Source organism: Heptranchias perlo, unplaced genomic scaffold (genome assembly GCF_035084215.1).
Source record: "Heptranchias perlo isolate sHepPer1 unplaced genomic scaffold, sHepPer1.hap1 HAP1_SCAFFOLD_836, whole genome shotgun sequence".
Lineage (NCBI taxonomy): Eukaryota > Metazoa > Chordata > Chondrichthyes > Hexanchiformes > Hexanchidae > Heptranchias > Heptranchias perlo.
In genome coordinates, this window is record NW_027139873.1 from 30,150 (window position 1) to 53,831 (window position 23,682).

A 23,682-nucleotide genomic window follows, 5' to 3' on the forward strand; every position below is an offset into this window, starting at 1 on the left:
TTTCAATGAGATCACCTCTCATTCTTCTAAACTCCAGAGTGTATAGGCCCATTCTACTCAATCTCTCCTCAAAGGACAACCTTCTCATCCCAGGAATCAATCTAGTGAATCTTCGTTGCACTGCCTCTAAGGCAAGTATATCCTTCCTGAGATAAGGAGACCAAAACTGTGCGCAGTACTCCAGGTGAAGTCTCACCAAAGCCCTGTATAATTGCAGTAAGACTTCCTTACTCTTGTACTCCAACCTCTTGCAATAAAGGCCAACATTCCATTTGCCTTCCTAATTGCCTGCTGTACCTGTGTGCTAACTTTTGTGTTTCTTGTCCGAGGACACCCAGATCTCTCTGAACACCAACATTTAATAGTTTCTCACCATTTAAACAATATTCTGATTTTCTATTCTTCCCACAAAAGTGAATAACCTCACATTTCCCCACATTATACTCCATCTGCCACCTTCTCGCCCACTCTCTTAACCTGTCAATATCCCTTTGCAGAATTCCTGTGTCCTCCTCACAGCTTACTTTCCCACCGATGAACATTTTAACTTTTTCTGTATATTTTCTATTCCTCCCAGAGAGCTCCTTCCCTTTCCTCTCTGGGGGATTTGTGAAGGTTATTGTTCCTCTTTATATCAGTTTTAAATCATTTGTTAAACCGTTTAGGGTCTGGTCTGAGCTGATTACTTTTCGGTTTGTGTTTACTGAGTCCAGCTTGCTGTATTCTGACTCCAGATTGTAAAATTGCAATCTTGTTTTTCTGATTTTTGTTTCTGAGCTGCTACTGCAGGCCTGAAAGGGTTAATTTTCAGCCAAAGTGAGTCATGAAAGTGAAATGAACTTTGTCACTCCTCAAAGCGAGTGTTTATGAGAATTTCACTTCCTGCTCTGGTTGCTCTCTCTCTCTCTCTCTGTGCTGTGTGAAAACTCTTTCAGGTGCTGCAGGAATGGAGCCCGGAGCTTTCGAGGATGAATTAACCTGTGCTGTGTGTCTCCAGGTGTACCAGGACCCGGTGATATTACCCTGTCTGCACAGTTTCTGTTTGAAATGTATTGAGGGAGTTTGGGCCCAGACAGCAGGCCCAGAAGGGTTTGAGTGCCCTCAGTGTCGCCGGAAATTCAACCCCAGGCCCAGTCTGGAGAGAAACTTCACGCTGTGTAATATCGTGGAGAAATACAATCGCTCACAGCCTCCTGCTAATTCAGGCCGTGTCATGTGTGATTGCTGTGAAGAAAATCCAACCCCAGCTGTGAAGACGTGTCTGAAATGTGAAGCTTCCTTTTGCTCCCTTCATTTAAAACCACATTTACGGAAAGAGGCCTTGAAAGATCACACCCTAATCGAGCCTACGGCTGATCTTACAGAGAGACAGTGCCTTGACCATAAGAAGGTCCTTGAATACTACTGTAAAGATGATGCAGAGTGTGTGTGTGCTTCCTGTACAATAATAGGGAAACATAAATCCCACACACTGCTGAGCCTCGATCAGGCACAAGCTGCAATTAAGGTGAGTGACATAATTCCTGATATTAAATACAGTGAGGGAGAGTTTTCCTTTTAATAACGAACATTAATTCGAACTGATTGCAGACAGTGCTGATTTAGCCCAGTGTTTTCTTTCTGCCCTGGGTCTGGGTTTCGTGCTGTTAATTTTTTGTCAGTCAGATGCTCCCTCCCCTTTCTCTTACAGTCTGTCTGAGAGAACAGGGTGGGCACTGGGAGGGGTGTGAGAGTGACCCAGGGTGACTGCCCCTCACCCACAATCATCCCCTCCTGGTGAGGGCATTGTGGAGCTCAGTAATTCACTGTGTGGGTGATGAACTCGATTCTTTCCCCTCAGTCTGGTTCAGCAAAAACTGAAATCGAATACGTCTTTAAATTCAACACAATTTTATTTACCGCGGGGCTTGGTCTCTAGCATCGATTTTGACTCCGGACAGAGCCGTGTCGATCCTAACAGAACAAGACAAGTTACATACAGGAGTTCACACTTTTATACATTTATCAGAGGAGGTGGGCACCTGTACAGCCAGGGTCCACACCAATCATCAGCGGGGCATCGGTAGGCCATGTAAGGTTACATAATTACCGGCCAATTACAGGTAGTACAGGGGCCTGAACATGCAACATTGACAGACACAGATGAATGTATTCTTATCTCCCAGTTTGGAATGCCTTCGTGGTCCTTCTCCACTCTTATCTACTAGCTTGGAATGTTTCCAGCCTTGATCAGCTTATTGCTTTTATTGATTAACCGGCTGTACCAAAACACTCACACCAGAGACTCCCGAGTCCTGTCAGGTCTCTTCCATGATGAGCATCAACAGACCTCTATATCTAACAAACTCAGCATATAACTATCAGCCTTGATGGGGCCCCTTGTCCTGACCCACAGTATGCTGGCTTCGAAGTAACTCCTGTTTCTACTTTGCCACATAAGCAATCCTAGCTTCTAGTATTACTGACTATGTAAGCATTTTCATTAAAGGGGCACTGCGTATGGATTCTCATGGGCACCTGTGAGAACTGGCACTCCATGGCATAGGGCTGTAGAGCAGAGCATGTTGGAGCCCTGTGTAACGCTGGGGTATTCTGCCATCTGACCAGCAGGGAGAGGACCATCACCGGTGGGGGGAGTGAGGGACACCCACGGGGGGTGACTCAGGGGCTGGGGGGGGAAACTGTTTCTCACAACAAGAGGGAATTGGTGTTTGAGAAATGCTGGTGTGACTGAGTCTGTCTCCCTTTCCCCTCGGCTGATTCCTGGAAATGGAGGAGCTGAGTCCGTGTGAAAATGCAGCACACGGTGTGTCAGTGTGAAAAGAAGCCGGTGTGTGTGGTCACTCAGTTTATACAGGGCAGGGAGCGCCTCTTTACTGAGAGCCACAGAAGGGAATATTTCTGCTCAGGGCCCAGACACTGAGAATCCCCCAAACCACTTTCTATCCACACCCAGTGGGGTCACTCCTGGAACGGAATCATTTCCCCTTTAAATCCCAGTTTGAATCCCTTTTGAAAACTTTCCAATTGCCTTTACAGGAAGAATTGGAGAGAGAAATCGAGAGGCTTCGGGGAGTCCAGCAGAATTGTTCCAGCAAACAGCGAGACTTGGAGAGATCAGAAGCTGAAATAAAGGTAGGGAAAAGTGGGACTGGATTTACTCTGGAATCTGCAGCCAATTCAGGACAAACTCTGGGAAATTCCTCCCCAGCTCCCTTTTAAAGGGTGGGAGTGACTCCAAACCCCCCACATGTTCAGGGAGTCTGTTCCAGAGATCAAGGACTCTGGTGTCTAACCTAACTCTGTGCCTATGGATTTTATACACAGACCCTCTGGTCCTACCATCCTGATCCATCTCAATACCTCACCCAACCAGTGAGTCCAATAATTCCTCGATCGTTTTAAAAACATCAATCCTGTCCCTCTCGGCCTTTCTCTAAATCGCCCTCCCTCTTGGAGCCGATCCTCAGAATTAAATCCATCAGACTACGTGTCATTCTGGCCACCGTCCTCTCCAGAGTCTTGATCTCCTTCACCAGGTGTGGGCACCAAAACTGGACCCATCACTCCAGGTGTGGATGGACCAGGTGGCAGTGCCATACACAGTCCAAATACAGTGCTCTTTCTTTTAAACTCAAGGCTCAAGGCAACACTTGTTAAACTCTGTTTTCTCTCCCAGTAGACACCCCCCACTGCTTGTCTATCTTTAACGGGTGATCGAGTAGTGATCGAAACAAACTGTCCCGTCCCTGGAAAGTGCCGTGTGCTCAGGGTAAGAGCTGTGTGGAAGGGCCGTTTGTAATGAGAGTTGGTTTGGGTTTCAGACACGAATCAATGAGCTGAAAGGAAAGCTATCGAAGAGCTACTCTGACTGGAGGAGACAGCTGGAAGAAGATGAAGAATACGCACTGAAACTGATCGATGAGGAGGGGCTCCGAGCTCTCTCACAGATTAGAAGCTGTTCTGAAGCATTAAACAAGAGGATGGAACAGATGACATTAATAGATGGAGAATACCAGAGTCTGGAACAGAGGGACCCTCTCTCCTTTATTCAGGTACATCTTCAATATAAACAGGGCCATGTCTGGGGAATGGGGCGTTTCTGTGAGGCTGGTGAGAGGACTGAATTGTTTGAAGATTGTTGGTGGGGCCCAGCAATGGTGCTGCCCCCTCAGCCCTGCCCCGGGAGTGTTGGTGCTGCCCCCTCAGCCCTGCCCCAGGAGTGTTGGTGCTGCCCCCTCAGCCCTGCCCCAGGAGTGTTGGTGCTGCCCCCTCAGCCCTGTCCCAGGAGTGTTGGTGCTGCCCCCTCAGCCCTGTCCCAGGAGTGTTGGTGCTGCCCCCTCAGCCCTGCCCCAGGAGTGTTGGTGCTGCCCCCTCAGCCCTGCCCCAGGAGTGTTGGTGCTGCCCCCTCAGCCCTGCCCCGGGAGTGTTGGTGCTGCCCCCTCAGCCCTGCCCCGGGAGTGTTGGTGCTGCCCCCTCAGCCCTGCCCCGGGAGTGTTGGTGCTGCCCCCTCAGCCCTGTCCCAGGAGTGTTGGTGCTGCCCCCTCAGCCCTGCCCCGGGAGTGTTGGTGCTGCCCCCTCAGCCCTGTCCCAGGAGTGTTGGTGCTGCCCCAGGATGGAGTGCAGTGAAATGTTGGATTATTCCCCATTCCTGTGACTGGCCCCACCTACTGTTATACACTGAACTCTTTACTCTCAATCCCAAATTCACGGTTTGGTTTCATTGGGTGTTGATTGGTTTGTTGTATAAACAATCGAATAGTGATAATGGGGGAGTTCAATTATCCGAATATAGACTGGGGAAAAAACAGAGTAAAGGGCAAAGAGGGGGAGGAATTCCTCAAATGTGTTCAGGAGAACTTTCTTCAATATGTTTCCAGCCCAACGAAGAAGGAAGCAGTGCTGGATCCAGTTCTGGGGAATGAAGTGGGGCAAGTGGAGCACGTTTCAGTGGGGGAGCATTTGGGAAACAGTGATCACAATATCATCAGGTTTAGAAAAGTAATGGAAAAGGACAAGAAACAACCAAATGTAAAAATACTCAACTGGAGGAGGGATAATATCTGTGAGTTGAAAAGGGATCTGGCCCAGGTGGATTGGAAACAAAGATTGGCAGGTAAAACAGTAAATGAGCAATGGGAGGCCTTCAAAGAGGAGATAGTTCGGGTACAGACTGGACACATTCCCACGAGGGGGAAAGGAAGGGCATCCAAAGCTCGAGCTCCCTGGATGATTAAAGAAACAGATTAAAATGAAACAGAAAAAGGAGGCTTATGGTAAATGTCAGGTTCAAAATACAGTAGAGAATCAAACAGAATACAGAGAGTGCAGAGGAGAACCGAAAAAGGAAATAAGAGGGGTGAAGATAATGTATGAGAAAAGATTAGCGGGTAACATGAAGTCTTTTAGAAACTTACAAAGTGTAAAAGGGTAGTTCAAGGAAAGGTGGGGCCGACTAAGAACAAAAAGGAAACCTTCTTGTGGAGGCAGAGGGAATGACTGAGGTACTAAATGAATACTTTGCATCGGTCTTCACTAAAGAGGATGCTGCCAATCTTACAGTAAAGGAGGAGGGGGAGAGAAACTGGAGAGAATTAAAATAGATAAAGAGGAAGTACTAAAAGGGTTGGCAGCGCTCAAAGTGGAAAAGTCACCTGGTCCGGGTGGGATGCATCCGAGGTTGCTGAGGGAAGTAAGGGTGGAAATAGTGGAGGCTCTGGCAGAGGACTGGAGGATTGCAAATGTTACACCTCTGTTCAAAAAAGGGGAGAGGGATAAACCCGGCAACTACAGGCCAGTCAGCCTAACGTCGATGGTGGGGAAATTTCTGGAGACAATAATCCAAGACAAAATTAATTGTCACTTGGAAGAAAATGGGATAATGAACGACAGACAACACAGATTTATTAAAGGCAAATCGTGTCGGACTAACTTGATTGAATTCTTCGATGAAAACTTGTTAGCAAAATTGAAGCCCATGGGATTAAAGGGACAGTGGCAGCGTGGACACGAGATATGCTCAGAGACAGAAAGCAGAGAGTAGTGGTGAACGGTTGTTTTTCAGACTGGAGGGAAGTTTACAGTGGTGTCCCCCAGGGGTCAGTATTAGGACCGCTGCTCTTTTTGATATATATTAATGACCTCGACTTGGGTATACAGGGCATAATTTCAAAGTCTGCAGATGACACGAAACTCGGAAATGTAGTAAACGATGTGAAGGATAGTAACAGACTTCAGGAGGACAGAGACAGACTGGTGAAATGGGCAGAAACATGGCAGATTAAATTTAACACAGAGAAGTGTGAGGTGATGCATTTTGGTAGGAAGATTGAGGAGAGGCAAAATAAACTAAATGGTACAATTTTAAAGGAGGTGCAGGAACAGAGAGACCTGGGGGTGTACGTACACAAATCTTTGAAGGTGGCAGGACAAGGTGAGGAGGCTGTTAAAAAAGCACACGGGGTCCTGGGCTTTATAAACAGATGTGGAGATGCCGGTGATGGACTGGGGTTGACAATTGTAAACAATTTTACAACACCAAGTTATAGTCCAGCAATTTTATTTTAAATTCACAAGCTTTCGGAGACTTCCTCCTTACTCAGGTAAATGGAGACTTCCTCCTTCCTCATTTACCTGAGGAAGGAGGAAGTCTCCGAAAGCTTGTGAATTTAAAATAAAATTGCTGGACTATAACTTGGTGTTGTAAAATTGTTTACAATTTATAAACAGAGGCAGAGAACAAAAGCAAGGAAGTTATTCTAAACCTTTATAAAACACTGATGAGGTCACAACTGGAGTATTGTGTCCAATTCTCGGCACTGCACTTTAGGGAGGATGTTAAGGCCTCAGAGAGGGTGCAGAGGAGATTCACCCGAATGGTACCAGGGATGAGGGACTTCAGTTATGGGGAGAGACTGGAGAAGCTGGGATTATTCTCCTCAGAGCAGAGAAGGTTAAGGGAAGATTTAATAGAGGTGTTCAAATCATGAAGGGTTTTGATAGAGTAAATAAGGAGAAACTGTTTCCAGTGGCAGGAGGGTCGGTAACCAGAGGACACAGATTTAAGGTAATTGGGAAAAGAACCAGAGGGGAGATGTGGAGAAAATTTTTCGGAAGCGAATTGTTCTGATCTGGAATGCGCTGCCTGAAAGGGCGGTGGAAGCAGATTCAATAATAACTTTCAAAAGGGGAATTGGATAAATACTTGAAGGGAAAAATTTACAGGGCTGATTTGATCTCCTCTTTTTATTCACAGAACACGAAGCAGCTCCTTTCCAGGTAAGTTCCTCTCAGTCATACAGTACCTGCTGCTGATAGGGAACCTTCACCTGTATCTGGGAGAAGAGTGAAAGTAGAATCACCGCTTGGAAACCTCCCCAGATCAGGGGCTTTCAAATGGGGCGAATATTGAGTGATGTTTAACTGTGGTTTGAGGGGTTCTTGGTTCAGGCAGCCTGTGGGAAATGGGAGTGAGATGGGCTGTTCCATCAGTGTGCAGAGCTTCTCAGGAACCTGTTAGACAGGAATTGAGAGTGAGAGAAACCTGCAGTGACCTGTATCTAACCGAGGCTTCCTAAAGGCTCCATGTGTGTCAGTGACAGCTTTATTCCATTGGGTCAGTAAGTGATGTGTGATTGGCTTGTTCTATCAACCAGCCCATGGAGAAATGAGGAGAGGGGCAGGTCCCAGTGTCAGAGTGACAGTAAAATGTCTTGTGATTGGCTCATTCTATCCACTAACAGAGAAATGAGTGTGTGCTGAAATGTCCCAGTAATGTCAGTGTGACTGGACACTCTGTGAGGGAATCCCACCGATCCCAGGTCCCTGGGAGGCTGTTCCTTCTCCTCTCCTCACTTCACATGATCGTAGTGAGTGTGTTCCTGCAGAGAGTGGGGAGCACAGACTGGAGACCCTCGGGATAATAATAATTATTAATCATGGAAAGATAAGGGCTCCAGTACAGAGAAACTGGACTGAACACAGACGGCTTTGAAAATCACAAACTGAGCTGAAGTGGCAGCAAACCAGGATCCCACTGCTCGTGTGGAGATCAGTGTGAATGCAGGGAGACTGCAAATCCCGGGATTCTGCCATTCTCAGGATGGGTTGCTGCGGGGTGTTAGTACGAGCATTAGAAGGGGTGCAGGTTGTTGCACTGATCACTCGTTCCCCTTTGGGTTTCTGATCTGAAATGTCCCCACTGATAAAAACATTCTCTCCTCTTTCATTACAGAGTGACTGAGACTCAGAGAGACACAGACCCAGATGTTCCAGCGCTCACCCTGAACCTGTCCAAAATATCTCAACTTATCCAGAAGAGGCTGAATGGATCGGAAAAGTACCACTCAGACATATTGGGAATGATAAGTAAGAACGTGCAGCTTTTCTCCAATTCTGGGCACCACACTTTAGGAGAGATGTCAAGGTTAAGAATTTCAAGAGGTGAGGAGGCACTTAGATTAAAGCCCTCAGGTTAGAGATGATTGCCGTTGGCTGGGCTTGTCTGAGACATGAAGAAACTGTTATTGAATCATTAAAATAAGATTTCCAAGGGGATTACGATCAATATACTGATTGGACTGAAAGAGGAGGAAGGCGGTGTGTACTGAGGACATCTGAATGGAGAAGTGGGGAAGTTATGTTAAACTTGTATCAAACCTTGGTTAGACCTCATTTGGAGCACTGTACACAGTTCTGGTCTCCATATACCTTGGTTAGACCACACTTGGAGCACTGTGCACAGTTCTGGTCTCCATATACCTTGGTTAGACCACACTTGGAGCACTGTGCACAGTTCTGGCCTCCATATACCTTGGTTAGACCTCACTTGGAGCACTGTGCACAGTTCTGGCCTCCATATACCTTGGTTAGACCTCACTTGGAGTACTGTGCACAATTCTGGTCACCACACCACAGGGAGGATGTAATTGCACTGGAGAGGGTACAGAGGAGATTTACGAGGATGTTGCCAGGACTGGAGAATTTTAGCTATGAGGAAAGATTGGACAGGCTGGGGTTGTTCTCTTTGGAACAGAGGAGGCTGAGGTGTACAAAATTATGAGAAGGCTTGATAGAGTGGATAGGAAGGACCTGTTTCCATTAGCAGAGAGGTCAATAACCAGGGGACATAGATTAAACTGGTAGAAGGATTAGACAGGAGCTGAGGAAAAACATTTCACCCAATGGGCGGTGGGGGTCTGGAACTCACTGCCTGAGAGGGTGGTAGAGGCAGAAACCCTCAACTCATTTAAAAAGTACCAGGATGTGCACCTGAAGTGTCGTAACTACAAGTCTACGGGCCAAGTGCTGGAAAGTGGGATTAGGCTGGGTGGCTCATTTTCGGTCGGCGCGGACACGATGGGCCGAATGGCCTCCTTCTGTGCCATAACTTTTCTATGATTCTATACTGTGCACTGTTCTGGTCTCCACATACCTTGGATAGACCACACTTGGAGTACGGTGCACAGTTCTGGTCTCCATATTATAAAAAGGATGTAGAGGCACCGGATAATGTGCAAAAAAGATTCACAAGGATGATGACAGAACTGAGAGGTTATAAATATCAGGAAAGGTTGAACCGGCTGGGGCTCTTTTCTCTCAATCAGGAGGGCAAAAAGGGGGCATGAGATTGCTTTGGCAGATAAGGCAAAGGTGAATCCAAAGAGCTTCTACAAATACATAAAGGGCAAAAGAGTAACTCGGGAGAGAGTAGGGCCTCTTAAGGATCAACAAGGTCATCTATGTGCGGAACCACAAGAGATGGGTGAGATCCTAAATGAATATTTCGCATCGGTATTTACGGTTGAGAAAGGCATGGATGTTAGGGAACTTGGGGAAATAAATAGTGATGTCTTGAGGAGTGTACATATTACAGAGAGGGAGGTGCTGGAAGTCTTAACGCGCATCAAGGTAGATAAATCTCCGGGACCTGACGAAATGTATCCCAGGACGTTATGGGAGGTTAGGGAGGAAATTGCGGGTCCCCTAGCAGAGATATTTGAATCATCCACCGCTACAGGTGAGGTGCCTGAAGATTGGAGGGTAGCAAATGTTGTGCCTTTGTTTAAGAAGGGCGGCAGGGAAAAGCCTGGGAACTACAGACCGGTGAGCCTGACATCTGTAGTGGGTAAGTTGTTAGAGGGTATTCTGAGGGACAGGATCTACAGGCATTTGGAGAGGCAGGGACTGATTAGGAACAGTCAGCATGGTTTTGTGAGAGGAAAATCATGTCTCACAAATTTGATTGAGTTTTTTGAAGGGGTAACCAAGAAGCTAGATGAGGGCTGTGCAGTAGACGTGGTCTACATGGACTTTAGCAAAGCCTTTGACAAGGTACCGCATGGTAGGTTGTTACATAAGGTTAGATCTCACGGGATCCAAGGTGACGTAGTCAATTGGATACAAAATTGGATTGACGACAGAAGACAGAGGGTGGTTGTAGAGGGTTGTTTTTCAAATTGGAGGCCTGTGACCAGCGGTGTGCCTCAGGGATCGGTGCTGGGTCTGCTGTTATTTGTTATTTATATTAATGATTTGGATGAGAATTTAGGAGGCATGGTTAGTAAGTTTGCAGATGACACCAAGATTGGTGGCATTGTGGACAGTGAAGAAGGTTATCTAGGATTGCAACGGGATCTTGATAAATTGGGCCAGTGGGCCGATGAATGGCAGATGGAGTTTAATTTAGATAAATGTGAGGTGATGCATTTTGGTAGATCGAATCGGGCCAGGACCTACTCCGTTAATGGTAGGGCGTTGGGGAGAGTTATAGAACAAAGAGATCTGGGAGTACAGGTTCATAGCTCCTTGAAAGTGGAGTCACAGGTGGATAGGGTGGTGAAGAAGGCATTCAGCATGCTTGGTTTCATTGGTCAGAACATTGAATACAGGAGTTGGGATGTCTTGTTGAAGTTGTACAAGACATTAGTAAGGCCACACTTGGAATACTGTGTACAGTTCTGGTCACCCTATTATAGAAAGGATATTATTAAACTAGAAAGAGTGCAGAAAAGATTTACTAAGATGCTACCGGGACTTGATGGTTTGACTTATAGGGAGAGGTTGGATAGACTGAGACTTTTTTCCCTGGAGAGTAGGAGGTTAAGGGGTGATCTTATAGAAGTCTATAAAATAATGAGGGGCATAGATAAGGTAGATAGTCAAAATCTTTTCCCAAGGGTAGGGGAGTCTATAACGACGGGGCATAGATTTAAGGTGAGAGGGGAGAGATACAAAAGGGTCCAGAGGGGCAATTTTTTCACTCAAAGGATGGTGAGTGTCTGGAACGAGCTGCCAGAGGCAGTAGTAGAGGCGGGTACAATTTTGTCTTTTAAAAAGCATTTGGACAGTTACATGGGTAAGATGGGTATGGAGGGATATGGGCCAAGTGCAGGCAATTGGGACTAGCTTAGTGGTATAAACTGGGGGACATGGACATGTTGGGCCGAAGGGCCTGTTTCCATGTTGTAATCTTCTATGATTCTATGATTCTATAAGGCTGAGGGGTGACCTGATAGAGGTCTTTCAGATTATGAAAGGGTTTGATAGGGTAGACGTAGAGAAGATGTTTCCACTTGTGGGGGAGACCAAAACTAGGGTCATAAATATAAGATAGTCACTAATAAATCCAATAGGGAACTCAGGAGAATCTTCTTTACTGAGAGAGTGGTGAGAATGTGGAACTCGCTCCCACAAGGAGTAGTTGAGGCGAACACACAAATACATATAAGGGGAAGCTGGATAAAGACATGAGGGGGAAAGGAATAGAAGGATACACTGAAAGGGTTAAATCAAGTCGGAGGGAAGAGGCTCGTGTGGAGCATAACACCAGCATGGACCAGTTGGGCCGAATGGCCTGTTTCTGTGCTGTACATTCTATGTAATTCTATTTATGTCGAGGCCTTGGAGAGGGTGCAGAGGAGATGTACTAGAATGGTACAGGGATGAGGGACCTCAGTTATGTGGAGAGATTAGAGAAACTGGGATTGTTCTCTTTACATCGAGTCACATCAAGTCTACAGCACAGAAACAGGCCATTCGGCCCAACTGGTCCATGCCGGAGTTTATGCTCCACACGGGCCTCCCCTCTCCCTACTTCATCTCACCCAATCAGGATACCCTTCTATTCCTTTCTCCATCATGTGTTTATCGAGCTTCCCCTTCAATACATCTGTGCTATTTGCCTGAACTGCTCCTTGTGGTGGTGAGTTCCACATTCTCACCACTCTCTGGGTAAAGAGGTTTCTCCTGAATTCCCTATTGGATTTATTAGCGACTATTTTGTACTTATGACCTCTCGTTTTCGACTCCCCCACAAGTGGAAACATTTTCTCTACGTCTACCCTATCAAACCCCTTCATTATCTTAAAAACCTCTATCAGGTCACCCCTCAGCCTTCTCTTTTCTAGAGTAAAGAGTCCCAGCCTGTTCAGCCTTTCCTGATAAGTTTATCCTCTCAGTTCTGATATCATCCTTGTGAATCTTTTTTTGCACCCTCTCCAATGCCTCTATATTCTATTTATAATATGGAGACCAGAACTGTTCACAATACTCCAAGTGTGGTCTAAACAAGATTCTATATAAGTTTAACATAACTTCTTTGCTTTTCAATTCTACCCATCTAGAAATGAACCCAGTGCTTGATTTGCCTTTTTATGGCCTGATTAACCTGTGTCGCTGCTTTTAGTGATTTGTGTGTCTGTACCCCCAGATCCCTTTGCTCCTCTCCCCCATTTAGACTCTTATTGAACAAGCAGTTTGTGGCCTCTTTATTCTTCCTACTAAAATGCACCACCTCACACTTATCGATATTGCAATTCATTTGCCAATTACAGCCGACTCTGTAAGTTTATTAATGTCCTCTTGTATTTTGACACATTCTTTCTTTGTATTAACCACATCCCCCAGTTTGGTGTCGTCTGCAAATTTTGAAATTGTACTTCCGATTCCCGAATACAAATCATGAATGTAAATTGTGAACAACAGTGGTCCCAGCACCGATCCCTGGGGAACACCACTTCCCACCTTTTGCCAGTCTGAGTAACTACCCTTAACCCCGACTCTCTGTTTTCTGTTTTGTTGCCAACTTGCGATCCATTATCTGCTCATTGATCCTGAGTACAGAGAAGGTTAAGGGCAGATTTAACAGAGGAGTTCAAAATTTTGAGTGATTTTCATAGAGTAGAGAGGGAGAAACTGTTTCCAATGGCAGGAGGGTCGGTAACCAGAGGACACAGATTTAAGGTAAACAGCAAAAGAACCAGAGGGGAGATTTGTAGAATTTTTTTTACAGTGAGTTGTTCTGATCTGGAATGCGCTGCCTGAAAGGGCGGTGGAAGCAGATTCAATAATAACTTTCAAAAGGGAATCAGATAAATACTTGAAAAGGAAAAATTTGCAGGGCTATGGGGAAAGAGCGGGGAAGTGGGATTAATTGGATAGCTCTTTCAAAGAGCCGGCACAGGCACGATGGGCCGAATGGCCTCCTTCTGTGCTGTAAGATTCCATGATTCTATAGGGGACTGCAGCATAGAATCATCGAAAGGTTACAGCACAGAAGGAGGCCATTCGGCCCATCGAGTCCACGCCTGCTCTATGCAAAAGCAATCCTGCTAGTCCCGTTCCCCCACCCTTTCCCTGTATCACTGCTGATTTTTTCCTTTCAAGTAGTTATCCAGTTCCCTTTTGAAGACCATGATTGAATCTGCCTCCACCACCCCCTCGGGCAGTGCATTCCAGATCCTAACCACTCGCTGTGTAAAAAGGTTTTTCCTCATATCACCTTTGGTTCCTTTGCCAATCACCTTAAATCTATGTCCTCTCATTCTTGACCCTTCTGCCAATGGGAACAGTTTCTCTCTATCTACTCTGTCTGGACCCTTCATGATTTTGAATACCTCGATCAAATCTCCTCGCAACCATCTCTGTTCCAAGGAGAACAACCCCAGCTTCTCCAGTCTATCCACGGAACGAAAGTCCCTCATCCCTGGAATCATTCTCGTAAATCTTTTCTGCACCCTCTGTCAGGCCTTTACACCTTTCCTAAAGTGCGGTTCCCAGAACTGGACACAATACTCCAGTTGTGGCTGAACCAGTGAATTATAAAGGTTCATCATGACTTCCTTGCTTTTGTACACTCAGCCTCTATGTATAAAGCCCAGGATCTCTCTGTTCCTGTACCCCTTTTAGAGTTGTGTCCATTAGTTGATATTGCCTCTCCTCATTCTTCCTACTAAAATGTATCACTTTGCATTTTTCTGCGTTAAATTTCATGCCACGTGTCCGCCCAGGCCACCTGCCTGTCTATACCTCTTGAAGTCTATCACTATCCTCCTCACTGTTTACTACCCTTCCAAATTTTGTGTCATCTGCAAATTTTGAAATTGTCCCCTCTACACCCAAGTCATGAATATATATCAAGGAAAGTATCTCCAAGCACTGGCACCTAATAGACCACATCATGGTCCGAGCGAGGGACCGCAAAGATGTCCGCATCACCCGCGCCATGCCTGGAGCCGACGACTGCTGGACTGACCACCGACTAATCCACTCCACCATCTCCATCAACCTGGCCCCAAACCGGCAGCGGCAGAAAAACCTCTGCCGCAGGAGACTGAATGTCGCTGGACTCAAAGACCCTGAGAAGAAAGACCGACTCAGCCGTCGCCTGACAACCAATCTGGTGACGACCAATGATCCAGAGTCCCAGAGTGCCCACAGCGTCTGGTCCGCCCTAAAAGCCACCATAGTCAGCACCTGCGAGGAGACGCTCGGTCTCTCGACCAGGAAACACCAAGACTGGTTCGACGAGAACGATCAGGAGATCCAGGATCTCTTAGACCGTAAACGCAAGGCGTTCCTGAATTGGCAGCTCCACCAAAACTCGAGTGAGAGGAAACAAGCCTCCAGGCAACTGAAGGCCGAGGTGCAACAAAGAACCCGTGACCTAAAGAACAGATGGTGGGTGGAAAGAGCGCAGGAGACTCAGCAACTCGCTGACAACCACGACGTGCGCGGCTTCTTCAGCGCAATTAAAGCCATCCACGGTCCGAGTACCCAGGGACCTACCCCACTGAGAGCCAAACATGGAGAGGCGCTCATCAAAGACAGAGAGGCAGTCAACGCCCGCTGGAGAGAGCACTTCGAGGACCTCCTCAACCAAGACCCAGTCCTCGACGCAAGTACCCTCGACACCGTCCCGCAACACGCGACCCGCCACCATCTCAGCACAACCCCAGCCCGCCACCGTCTCAGCACAACCCCAGCCCGCCACCATCTCAGCACAACCCCAGCCTGCCACCATCTCAGCACAACCCCAGCCCGCCACCATCTCAGCACAACCCCAGCCCGCCACCATCTCAGCACAACCCCAGCCCGCCACCATCTCAGCACAACCCCAGCCCGCCACCATCTCAGCACAACCCCAGCCCGCCACCATCTCAGCACAACCCCAGCCCGCCACCATCTCAGCACAACCCCAGCCCGCCACCATCTCAGCACAACCCCAGCCCGCCACCATCTCAGCACAACCCCAGCCCGTCACCATCTCAGCTCAACCCCAGCCCGCCACCATCTCAGCACAACCCCAGCCCGCCACCATCTCAGCACAACCCCAGCCCGCCGCCATCACAGCTCAACCCCAGCCCGCCGTGAGGTCGAAAAAGCCATTCGACAACTGAAAAACAACAAGGCCCCCGGTGCAGATGGAATCCCCGCTGAAGTACGAAAACACGGCGGAGAGGCACTCTTGACACGAATACACGGCCTTATCACCCTTGTCTGGAAGGAAGAGAGCATGCTGGGAGATCTCAGAGACACTGTAATTGTGACCATCTTCAAGAAAGGAGATAGGTCCGACTGCGGAAATTACAGAGGGATTTCCCTAATGTCCACCACGGGAAAGGTCATCGCGAGAATCCTCCTCAACCGCCTCCTTCCAGTGGCCGAAGAGCTCCTCCCTGAGTCTCAATGCGGCTTCCGCCCGTCAAGAGGCACAATGGACATGATCTTTAGCGCGCGACAAATCCAGGAAAAGTGCAGGGAGCAGCATCAACCTCTGTACATGGCCTTCTTCGATCTCGCAAAGGCCTTCGACTCTGTCAACCGTGAGGAATTGTGGAGCATCCTCCTCAAATTTGGCTGCCCCCAGAAATTCGTCACCATTCTCCACCTGCTCCACGATGACATGCGAGCCGTGATCCTCACCAACGGATCCACCACAGACCCAATACGAGTGCAAACTGGGGTCAAGCAGGGCTGTGTCATCGCACCAACGCTCTTCTCCATCTTCCTCGCTGCAACACTCCACCCCATCACCATGAAGCTCCCCGCCGGAGTGGAGCTAACCTACAGGACAAGCGGGAAACTGTTCAACCTTCGACACCTCCAGGCCAGAACCAAGACCACCCCAACTTCTGTCATCGAGCTGCAGTACGCAGACGATGCCAGCGTGTGCGCACACTCAGAGGCCGAGCTACAAACCATCGTCGATGCATTCACCGAGGTGGATGAGAGAATGGGACTCGGGCTAAACATCCCGAAAACAAAGGTTCTCTCCCAGCCCACTCCTGCCACACAACACTGTCCCCCGACCATCAAGATCCACGGTGAGCCTCTGGACAGTGTGGATCATTTCCCATACCTCGGGAGCCTCCTCTCGGTGCGAGCAGACATCGACGATGAAATTCAACATCGACTCCAATGTGCCAGTGACACCTGAGGAACAGAGTGTTCGAAGACCGAGACCTCAAATCCAGCACCAAGCTCATGGTCTACAGAGCAGCCGTGGTCCCCGCCCTCCTGTACACATCAGAAACATGGACAATGTACAGCAGACACCTCAAATCACTGGAGAGATATCACCAACGTTGTCTCCGCAAAATCCTGCAAATCCACTGGCGGGATAGACGCACCAACGTGAGCGTTCTCTCCCAGGCTAATATCCCCAGTATCGAGGCACTGGTCACGCTCAACCAGCTGCGATGGGCGGGGCCACATTGTCCGCATGCCCGACACAAGATTCCCTAAACAAGTGCTCTACTCCGAGCTCCGCAATGGCAGGCGATCACTAGGAGGGCAGAGGAAACGCGAGACGGACACTCTCAAAGCCTCCCGAAAAAAATGCAACATCCCCACTGACACGTGGGAATCGCTTGCCCTAAATCGCCCAAACTTGAGAAGAAGCATCCATGAAGGCGCCAATTACCTCGAGCGTCACCGAGTGGAGCACGCGGAGGCCAAGCGTAAGCAGCAAAAAGAGCGCACAGAATCCAGAGCGTCTCACCCACCCACCTTATCAAACACTACCTGCCCCACCTGTGGCAGAGTCTGCGGCTCCAGGATTGGACTATTCAGCCACCGCAGAACCCACCCTCCCGGAGTGGAAGCAAGTCATCCTCGACCCTGAGGGACTGCCAAAGAAGAAGATTTATCAAGAAAAGCAGTGGTCCCAGCACCAACCCCTGGGGAACACCACTGCACACCTCCCTCCAGTCCGAAAAACAACCGTTCACCACTACTCTCTGTTTCCTGTCACTTAGCCAATTCTGTATCCATGTTTCCACTGCCCCCTTTATTCCATGGGCCGCAATCTTGATGATAAACCTACCATGTGGCACTTTATCAAACGCCTTTTGGAAGTCCATGTACATCACATCAACTGCATTACCCTCATCGACCCTCTCTGTTACCTCATCAAAAAGCTCTATCAGGTCAGTTAAACACGATTTGCCTTTGACAAATCCGTGCTGGCTTTCCCTATTCAATCCACACTTGACCAAGTGACTGTTAATTCTGTCCCGGATTATCGGTTCTAAAAGTTTCCCCACCACTGAGGTTAAACTGACTGGCCTATAGTTGCTGGGTTTATCCTTACACCCTCTTTTGAACAAGGGTGTAACATTTGTGATTCTCCAGTCCTCTGGCACCACCCCCCGTATCTACGGATGTTTGGAAAGTTATGGCCAGTTAGCAGGTCGGGTTAGTTGTGTTCAGACAGCTGGAAATATCCCCGAACTTTAATCTCAGGTCCCTGTGTGTGTGGATCAGGAGCCTGAGATTAATCCTCAGTCGCCAGTGACACCTGCTTTAAACATTCCTCACTGGAATGGGCCAAAGCTTCACCCGCCATGGGTCAGGTAGGGGCGGGGTTACACACTGTCAATCAGAGTGTCTCTTAAAGGGACACTGTCCCTCACAGGGCTGTCAGCATCTGTGCTCCGGGGAGGGGGCTGAATCAGCACAACAGGGGCAGCCCCAGTCCCAGGGATCGTCATCGAGCAGTCGACAGGGATCAGGGGGAGAGCGGAATATTCCAAGGTGTGTTTATATCACAGGGGATCACAATGTTCATAATTTCTATTTAACCCTTTATGTTTCTATTTAACCCTTTCTGTTCCTAGTTAACCCTTTATTTCTCGGTGACGTTTCTTCAGTCAGGGTTCAGTGCGAGGGATTCGCGGGTCGAGTTCCTGCACCTGTTCCCTCCTCGCAGCTCGGAATTGGTCCAAGTCTCAGACCCAGGGCGAGAGGGAGTGTTGGTGAATTCAGAGTGAACAGGGAGCAACAGTTTAATGTACAGAAGGGACATCAGATTCATCTCAATTGACAACAGAATCCTCACTACTGTGTGGAAACTAATGGAGACTTTAATCAGAGCTGTGAGCAGGAGGGAGAGAGCCCAGGGCACACTCCTGTATTCAGGATGGAACAGTAACAGGAGGGGGAGAGCCCAGGGCACACTCCTGTATTCAGGATGGAACAGTAACAGGAGGGAGAGAGCCCAGGGCACACTCCTGTATTCAGGATGGAACAGTAACAGGAGGGAGAGAGCCCAGGGCACACTCCTGTATTCAGGATGGAACAGTAACAGGAGGGAGAGCCCAGGGCACACTCCTGTATTCAGGATGGAACAGTAACAGGAGGGAGAGGGCCCAGGGCACACTCCTGTATTCAGGATGGAACAGTAACAGGAGGGAGAGAGCCCAGGGCACACTCCTGTATTGAGGATGGAACAGTAACAGGAGGGAGAGGGCCCAGGGCACACTCCTGCATTCAGGATGGGACAGTAACAGGAGGGAGAGAGCCCAGGGCACACTCCTGTATTCAGGATGGAACAGTAACAGGAGGGAGAGGGCCCAGGGCACAATCCTGTATTCAGGATGGGACAGTAACAGGAGGGAGAGAGCCCAGGACACACTCCTGTATTCAGGATGGAACAGTAACAGGAGGGAGAGAGCCCAGGGCACACTCCTGTATTCAGGATGGAACAGTAACAGGAGGGAGAGAGCCCAGGGCACACTCCTGTATTCAGGATGGGACAGTAACTGGAGGGAGAGAGCCCAGGGCACACTCCTGTATTCAGGATGGAACAGTAACAGGAGGGAGAGAGCCCAGGGCACACTCCTGTATTCAGGATGGGACAGTAACAGGAGGGGGAGAGCCCAGGGCACACTCCTGTATTCACGATGGAACAGTAACAGGAGGGAGAGAGCCCAGGGCACACTCCTGTATTCAGGATGGAACAGTAACAGGAGGGAGAGAGCCCAGGGCACACTCCTGTCTTCAGGATGGGACAGTAACTGGAGGGAGAGAGCCCAGGGCACACTCCTGTATTCAGGATGGAACAGTAACAGGAGGGAGAGAGCCCAGGGCACACTCCTGTATTCAGGATGGAACAGTAACAGGAGGGAGAGAGCCCAGGGCACACTCCTGTATTCAGGATGGAACAGTAACAGGAGGGAGAGAGCCCAGGGCACACTCCTGTATTCAGGATGGAACAGTAACAGGAGGGAGAGAGCCCAGGGCACACTCCTGTATTCAGGATGGGACAGTAACTGGAGGGAGAGAGCCCAGGGCACACTCCTGTATTCAGGATGGAACAGTAACAGGAGGGAGAGAGCCCAGGGCACACTCCTGTATTCAGGATGGAACAGTAACTGGAGGGAGAGGGCCCAGGGCACACTCCTGTATTCAGGATGGGACAGTAACAGGAGGGAGAGGGCCCAGGGCACACTCCTGTATTCAGGATGGAACAGTAACAGGAGGGAGAGAGCCCAGGACACACTCCTGTATTCAGGATGGAACAGTAACAGGAGGGAGAGAGCCCAGGGCACACTCCTGTATTCAGGATGGAACAGTAACAGGAGGGAGAGAGCCCAGGGCACACTCCTGTATTCAGGATGTAACAGTAACAGGAGGGAGAGAGCCCAGGGCACACTCCTGTATTCAGGATGGAACAGTAACAGGAGGGAGAGGGCCCAGGACACACTCCTGTATTCAGGATGGGACAGTAACAGGAGGGAGAGAGCCCAGGGCACACTCCTGTATTCAGGATAGAACAGTAACAGGAGGGGGAGAGCCCAGGGCACACTCCTGTATTCAGGATGGAACAGTAACAGGAGGGAGAGAGCCCAGGGCACACTCCTGTATTCAGGATGGGACAGTAACAGGAGGGAGAGGGCCCAGGGCACACTCCTGTATTCAGGATGGAACAGTAACAGGAGGGAGAGGGCCCAGGGCACACTCCTGTATTCAGGATGGAACAGTAACAGGAGGGAGAGAGCCCAAGGCACACTCCTGTATTCAGGATGGGACAGTAACAGGAGGGAGAGGGCCCAGGGCACACTCCTGTATTCAGGATGGAACAGTAACAGGAGGGAGAGAGCCCAGGGCACACTCCTGTATTCAGGATGGAACAGTAACAGGAGGGAGAGAGCCCAGGACACACTCCTGTATTCAGGATGGAACAGTAACAGGAGGGAGAGAGCCCAGGGCACACTCCTGTATTCAGGATGGAACAGTAACAGGAGGGAGAGAGCCCAAGGCACACTCCTGTATTCAGGATGGAACAGTAACAGGAGGGAGAGAGCCCAGGGCACACTCCTGTATTCAGGATGGAACAGTAACAGGAGGGAGAGGGCCCAGGGCACACTCCTGTATTCAGGATGGAACAGTAACAGGAGGGAGAGGGCCCAGGGCACACTCCTGTATTCAGGATGGGACAGTAACAGGAGGGAGAGGGCCCAGGGCACACTCCTGTATTCAGGATGGAACAGTAACAGGAGGGAGAGAGCCCAAGGCACACTCCTGTATTCAGGATGGGACAGTAACAGGAGGGAGAGGGCCCAGGGCACACTCCTGTATTCAGGATGGAACAGTAACAGGAGGGAGAGAGCCCAGGGCACACTCCTGTATTCAGGATGGAACAGTAACAGGAGGGGGAGAGCCCAGGGCACACTCCTGTATTCAGGATGTAACAGTAACAGGAGGGAGAGAGCCCAGGGCACACTCCTGTATTCAGGATGGAACAGTAACAGGAGGGAGAGGGCCCAGGGCACACTCCTGTATTCAGGATGGAACAGTAACAGGAGGGAGAGAGCCCAGGACACACTCCTGTATTCAGGATGGGACATTAACAGGAGGGAGAGAGCCCAGGGCACACTCCTGTATTCAGGATGGAACAGTAACAGGAGGGAGAGAGCCCAGGGCACACTCCTGTATTCAGGATGGGACAGTAACAGGAGGGAGAGGGCCCAGGGCACACTCCTGTATTCAGGATGGAACAGTAACAGGAGGGAGAGAGCCCAGGGCACACTCCTGTATTCAGGATGGAACAGTAACAGGAGGGAGAGAGCCCAGGGCACACTCCTGTATTCTGGATGGAACGGTAACAGGAGGGAGAGAGCCCAGGGCACACTCCTGTATTCAGGATGTAACAGTAACAGGAGGGAGAGAGCCCAGGGCACACTCCTGTATTCAGGATGGAACAGTAACAGGAGGGAGAGGGCCCAGGACACACTCCTGTATTCAGGATGGGACAGTAACAGGAGGGAGAGAGCCCAGGGCACACTCCTGTATTCAGGATGGAACAGTAACAGGAGGGAGAGAGCCCAGGGCACACTCCTGTATTCAGGATGGAACAGTAACAGGAGGGAGAGAGCCCAGGGCACACTCCTGTATTCAGGATGGGACAGTAACAGGAGGGAGAGAGCCCAGGGCACACTCCTGTATTCAGGATGGAACAGTAACAGGAGGGGGAGAGCCCAGGGCACACTCCTGTATTCAGGATGGAACAGTAACAGGAGGGAGAGGGCCCAGGGCACACTCCTGTATTCAGGATGGGACAGTAACAGGAGGGGGAGAGCCCAGGGCACACTCCTGTATTCAGGATGGAACAGTAACAGGAGGGGGAGAGCCCAGGGCACACTCCTGTATTCAGGATGGAACAGTAACAGGAGGGAGAGAGCCCAGGGCACACTCCTGTATTCAGGATGGGACAGTAACAGGAGGGAGAGAGCCCAGGGCACACTCCTGTATTCAGGATGGAACAGTAACAGGAGGGGGAGAGCCCAGGGCACACTCCTGTATTCAGGATGGAACAGTAACAGGAGGGAGAGAGCCCAGGGCACACTCCTGTATTCAGGATGGGACAGTAACAGGAGGGAGAGGGCCCAGGGCACACTCCTGTATTGAGGATGGAACAGTAACAGGAGGGAGAGGGCCCAGGGCACACTCCTGTATTCTGGATGGAACAGTAACAGGAGGGAGAGAGCCCAGGGCACACTCCTGTATTCAGGATGGAACAGTAACAGGAGGGGGAGAGCCCAGGGCACACTCCTGTATTCAGGATGTAACAGTAACAGGAGGGAGAGAGCCCAGGGCACACTCCTGTATTCAGGATGGAACAGTAACAGGAGGGAGAGGGCCCAGGACACACTCCTGTATTCAGGATGGGACAGTAACAGGAGGGAGAGAGCCCAGGGCACACTCCTGTATTCAGGATGGGACAGTAACAGGAGGGAGAGGGCCCAGGGCACACTCCTGTATTCAGGATGGAACAGTAACAGGAGGGAGAGAGCCCAGGACACACTCCTGTATTCTGGATGGAACAGTAACAGGAGGGAGAGAGCCCAGGGCACACTCCTGTCTTCAGGATCGAACAGTAACAGGAGGGAGAGAGCCCAGGGCACACTCTTGTATTCAGGATGGGACAGCAACAGGAGGGAGAGAGTCCAGGGCACACTCCTGTATTCAGGATGGGACAGTAACAGGAGGGAGAGAGCCCAGGACACACTCCTGTATTCAGGATGGGACAGTAACAGCAGGGAGATGGCCCAGGGCACACTCCTGTATTCAGGATGGGACAGTAACAGCAGGGAGAGGGCCCAGGGCACACTCCTGTCTTCAGGATGGGACAGCAACAGGAGGGAGAGAGTCCAGGGCACACTCCTGTATTCAGGATGGGACAGTAACAGGAGGGAGAGAGCCCAGGGCACACTCCTGTATTCAGGATGGAACAGTAACAGGAGGGAGAGAGCCCAGGGCACACTCCTGTATTCAGGATGTAACAGTAACAGGAGGGAGAGAGCCCAGGGCACACTCCTGTATTCAGGATGGGACAGTAACTGGAGGGAGAGAGCCCAGGGCACATTCCTGTATTCAGGATGGAACAGTAACAGGAGGGAGAGAGCCCAGGGCACACTCCTGTATTCAGGATGGAACAGTAACAGGAGGGAGAGAGCCCAGGGCACACTCCTGTATTCAGGATGGGACAGTAACAGGAGGGAGAGAGCCCAGGGCACACTCCTGTATTCAGGATGGAACAGTAACAGGAGGGAGAGAGCCCAGGGCACACTCCTGTATTCAGGATGTAACAGTAACAGGAGGGAGAGAGCCCAGGGCACA

General features: G+C 49.7%; 1 protein-coding gene across 2 annotated transcripts in view; it reads left to right on the forward strand.

The window, feature by feature from the left end:
• The first annotated feature begins 856 nt into the window (after positions 1-856).
• LOC137319408 (E3 ubiquitin/ISG15 ligase TRIM25-like) overlaps positions 857-23,682 on the forward strand; it is a 28,054-nt gene continuing 5,228 nt past the window's right edge. The window contains exons 1-5 of one of the 2 annotated variants that reach the window (XM_067981622.1): positions 857-1,507; positions 3,040-3,135; positions 3,825-4,055; positions 7,256-7,278; positions 8,234-8,442. In XM_067981622.1, coding sequence (XP_067837723.1) covers positions 947-1,507; positions 3,040-3,135; positions 3,825-4,055; positions 7,256-7,278; positions 8,234-8,442 — 1,120 coding nt within the window. In that variant the 5' untranslated portion in view covers positions 857-946. The remainder of the gene's footprint in view (positions 1,508-3,039; positions 3,136-3,824; positions 4,056-7,255; positions 7,279-8,233; positions 8,443-23,682) is intronic. The other variant, XM_067981624.1, reaches the window with a different exon arrangement.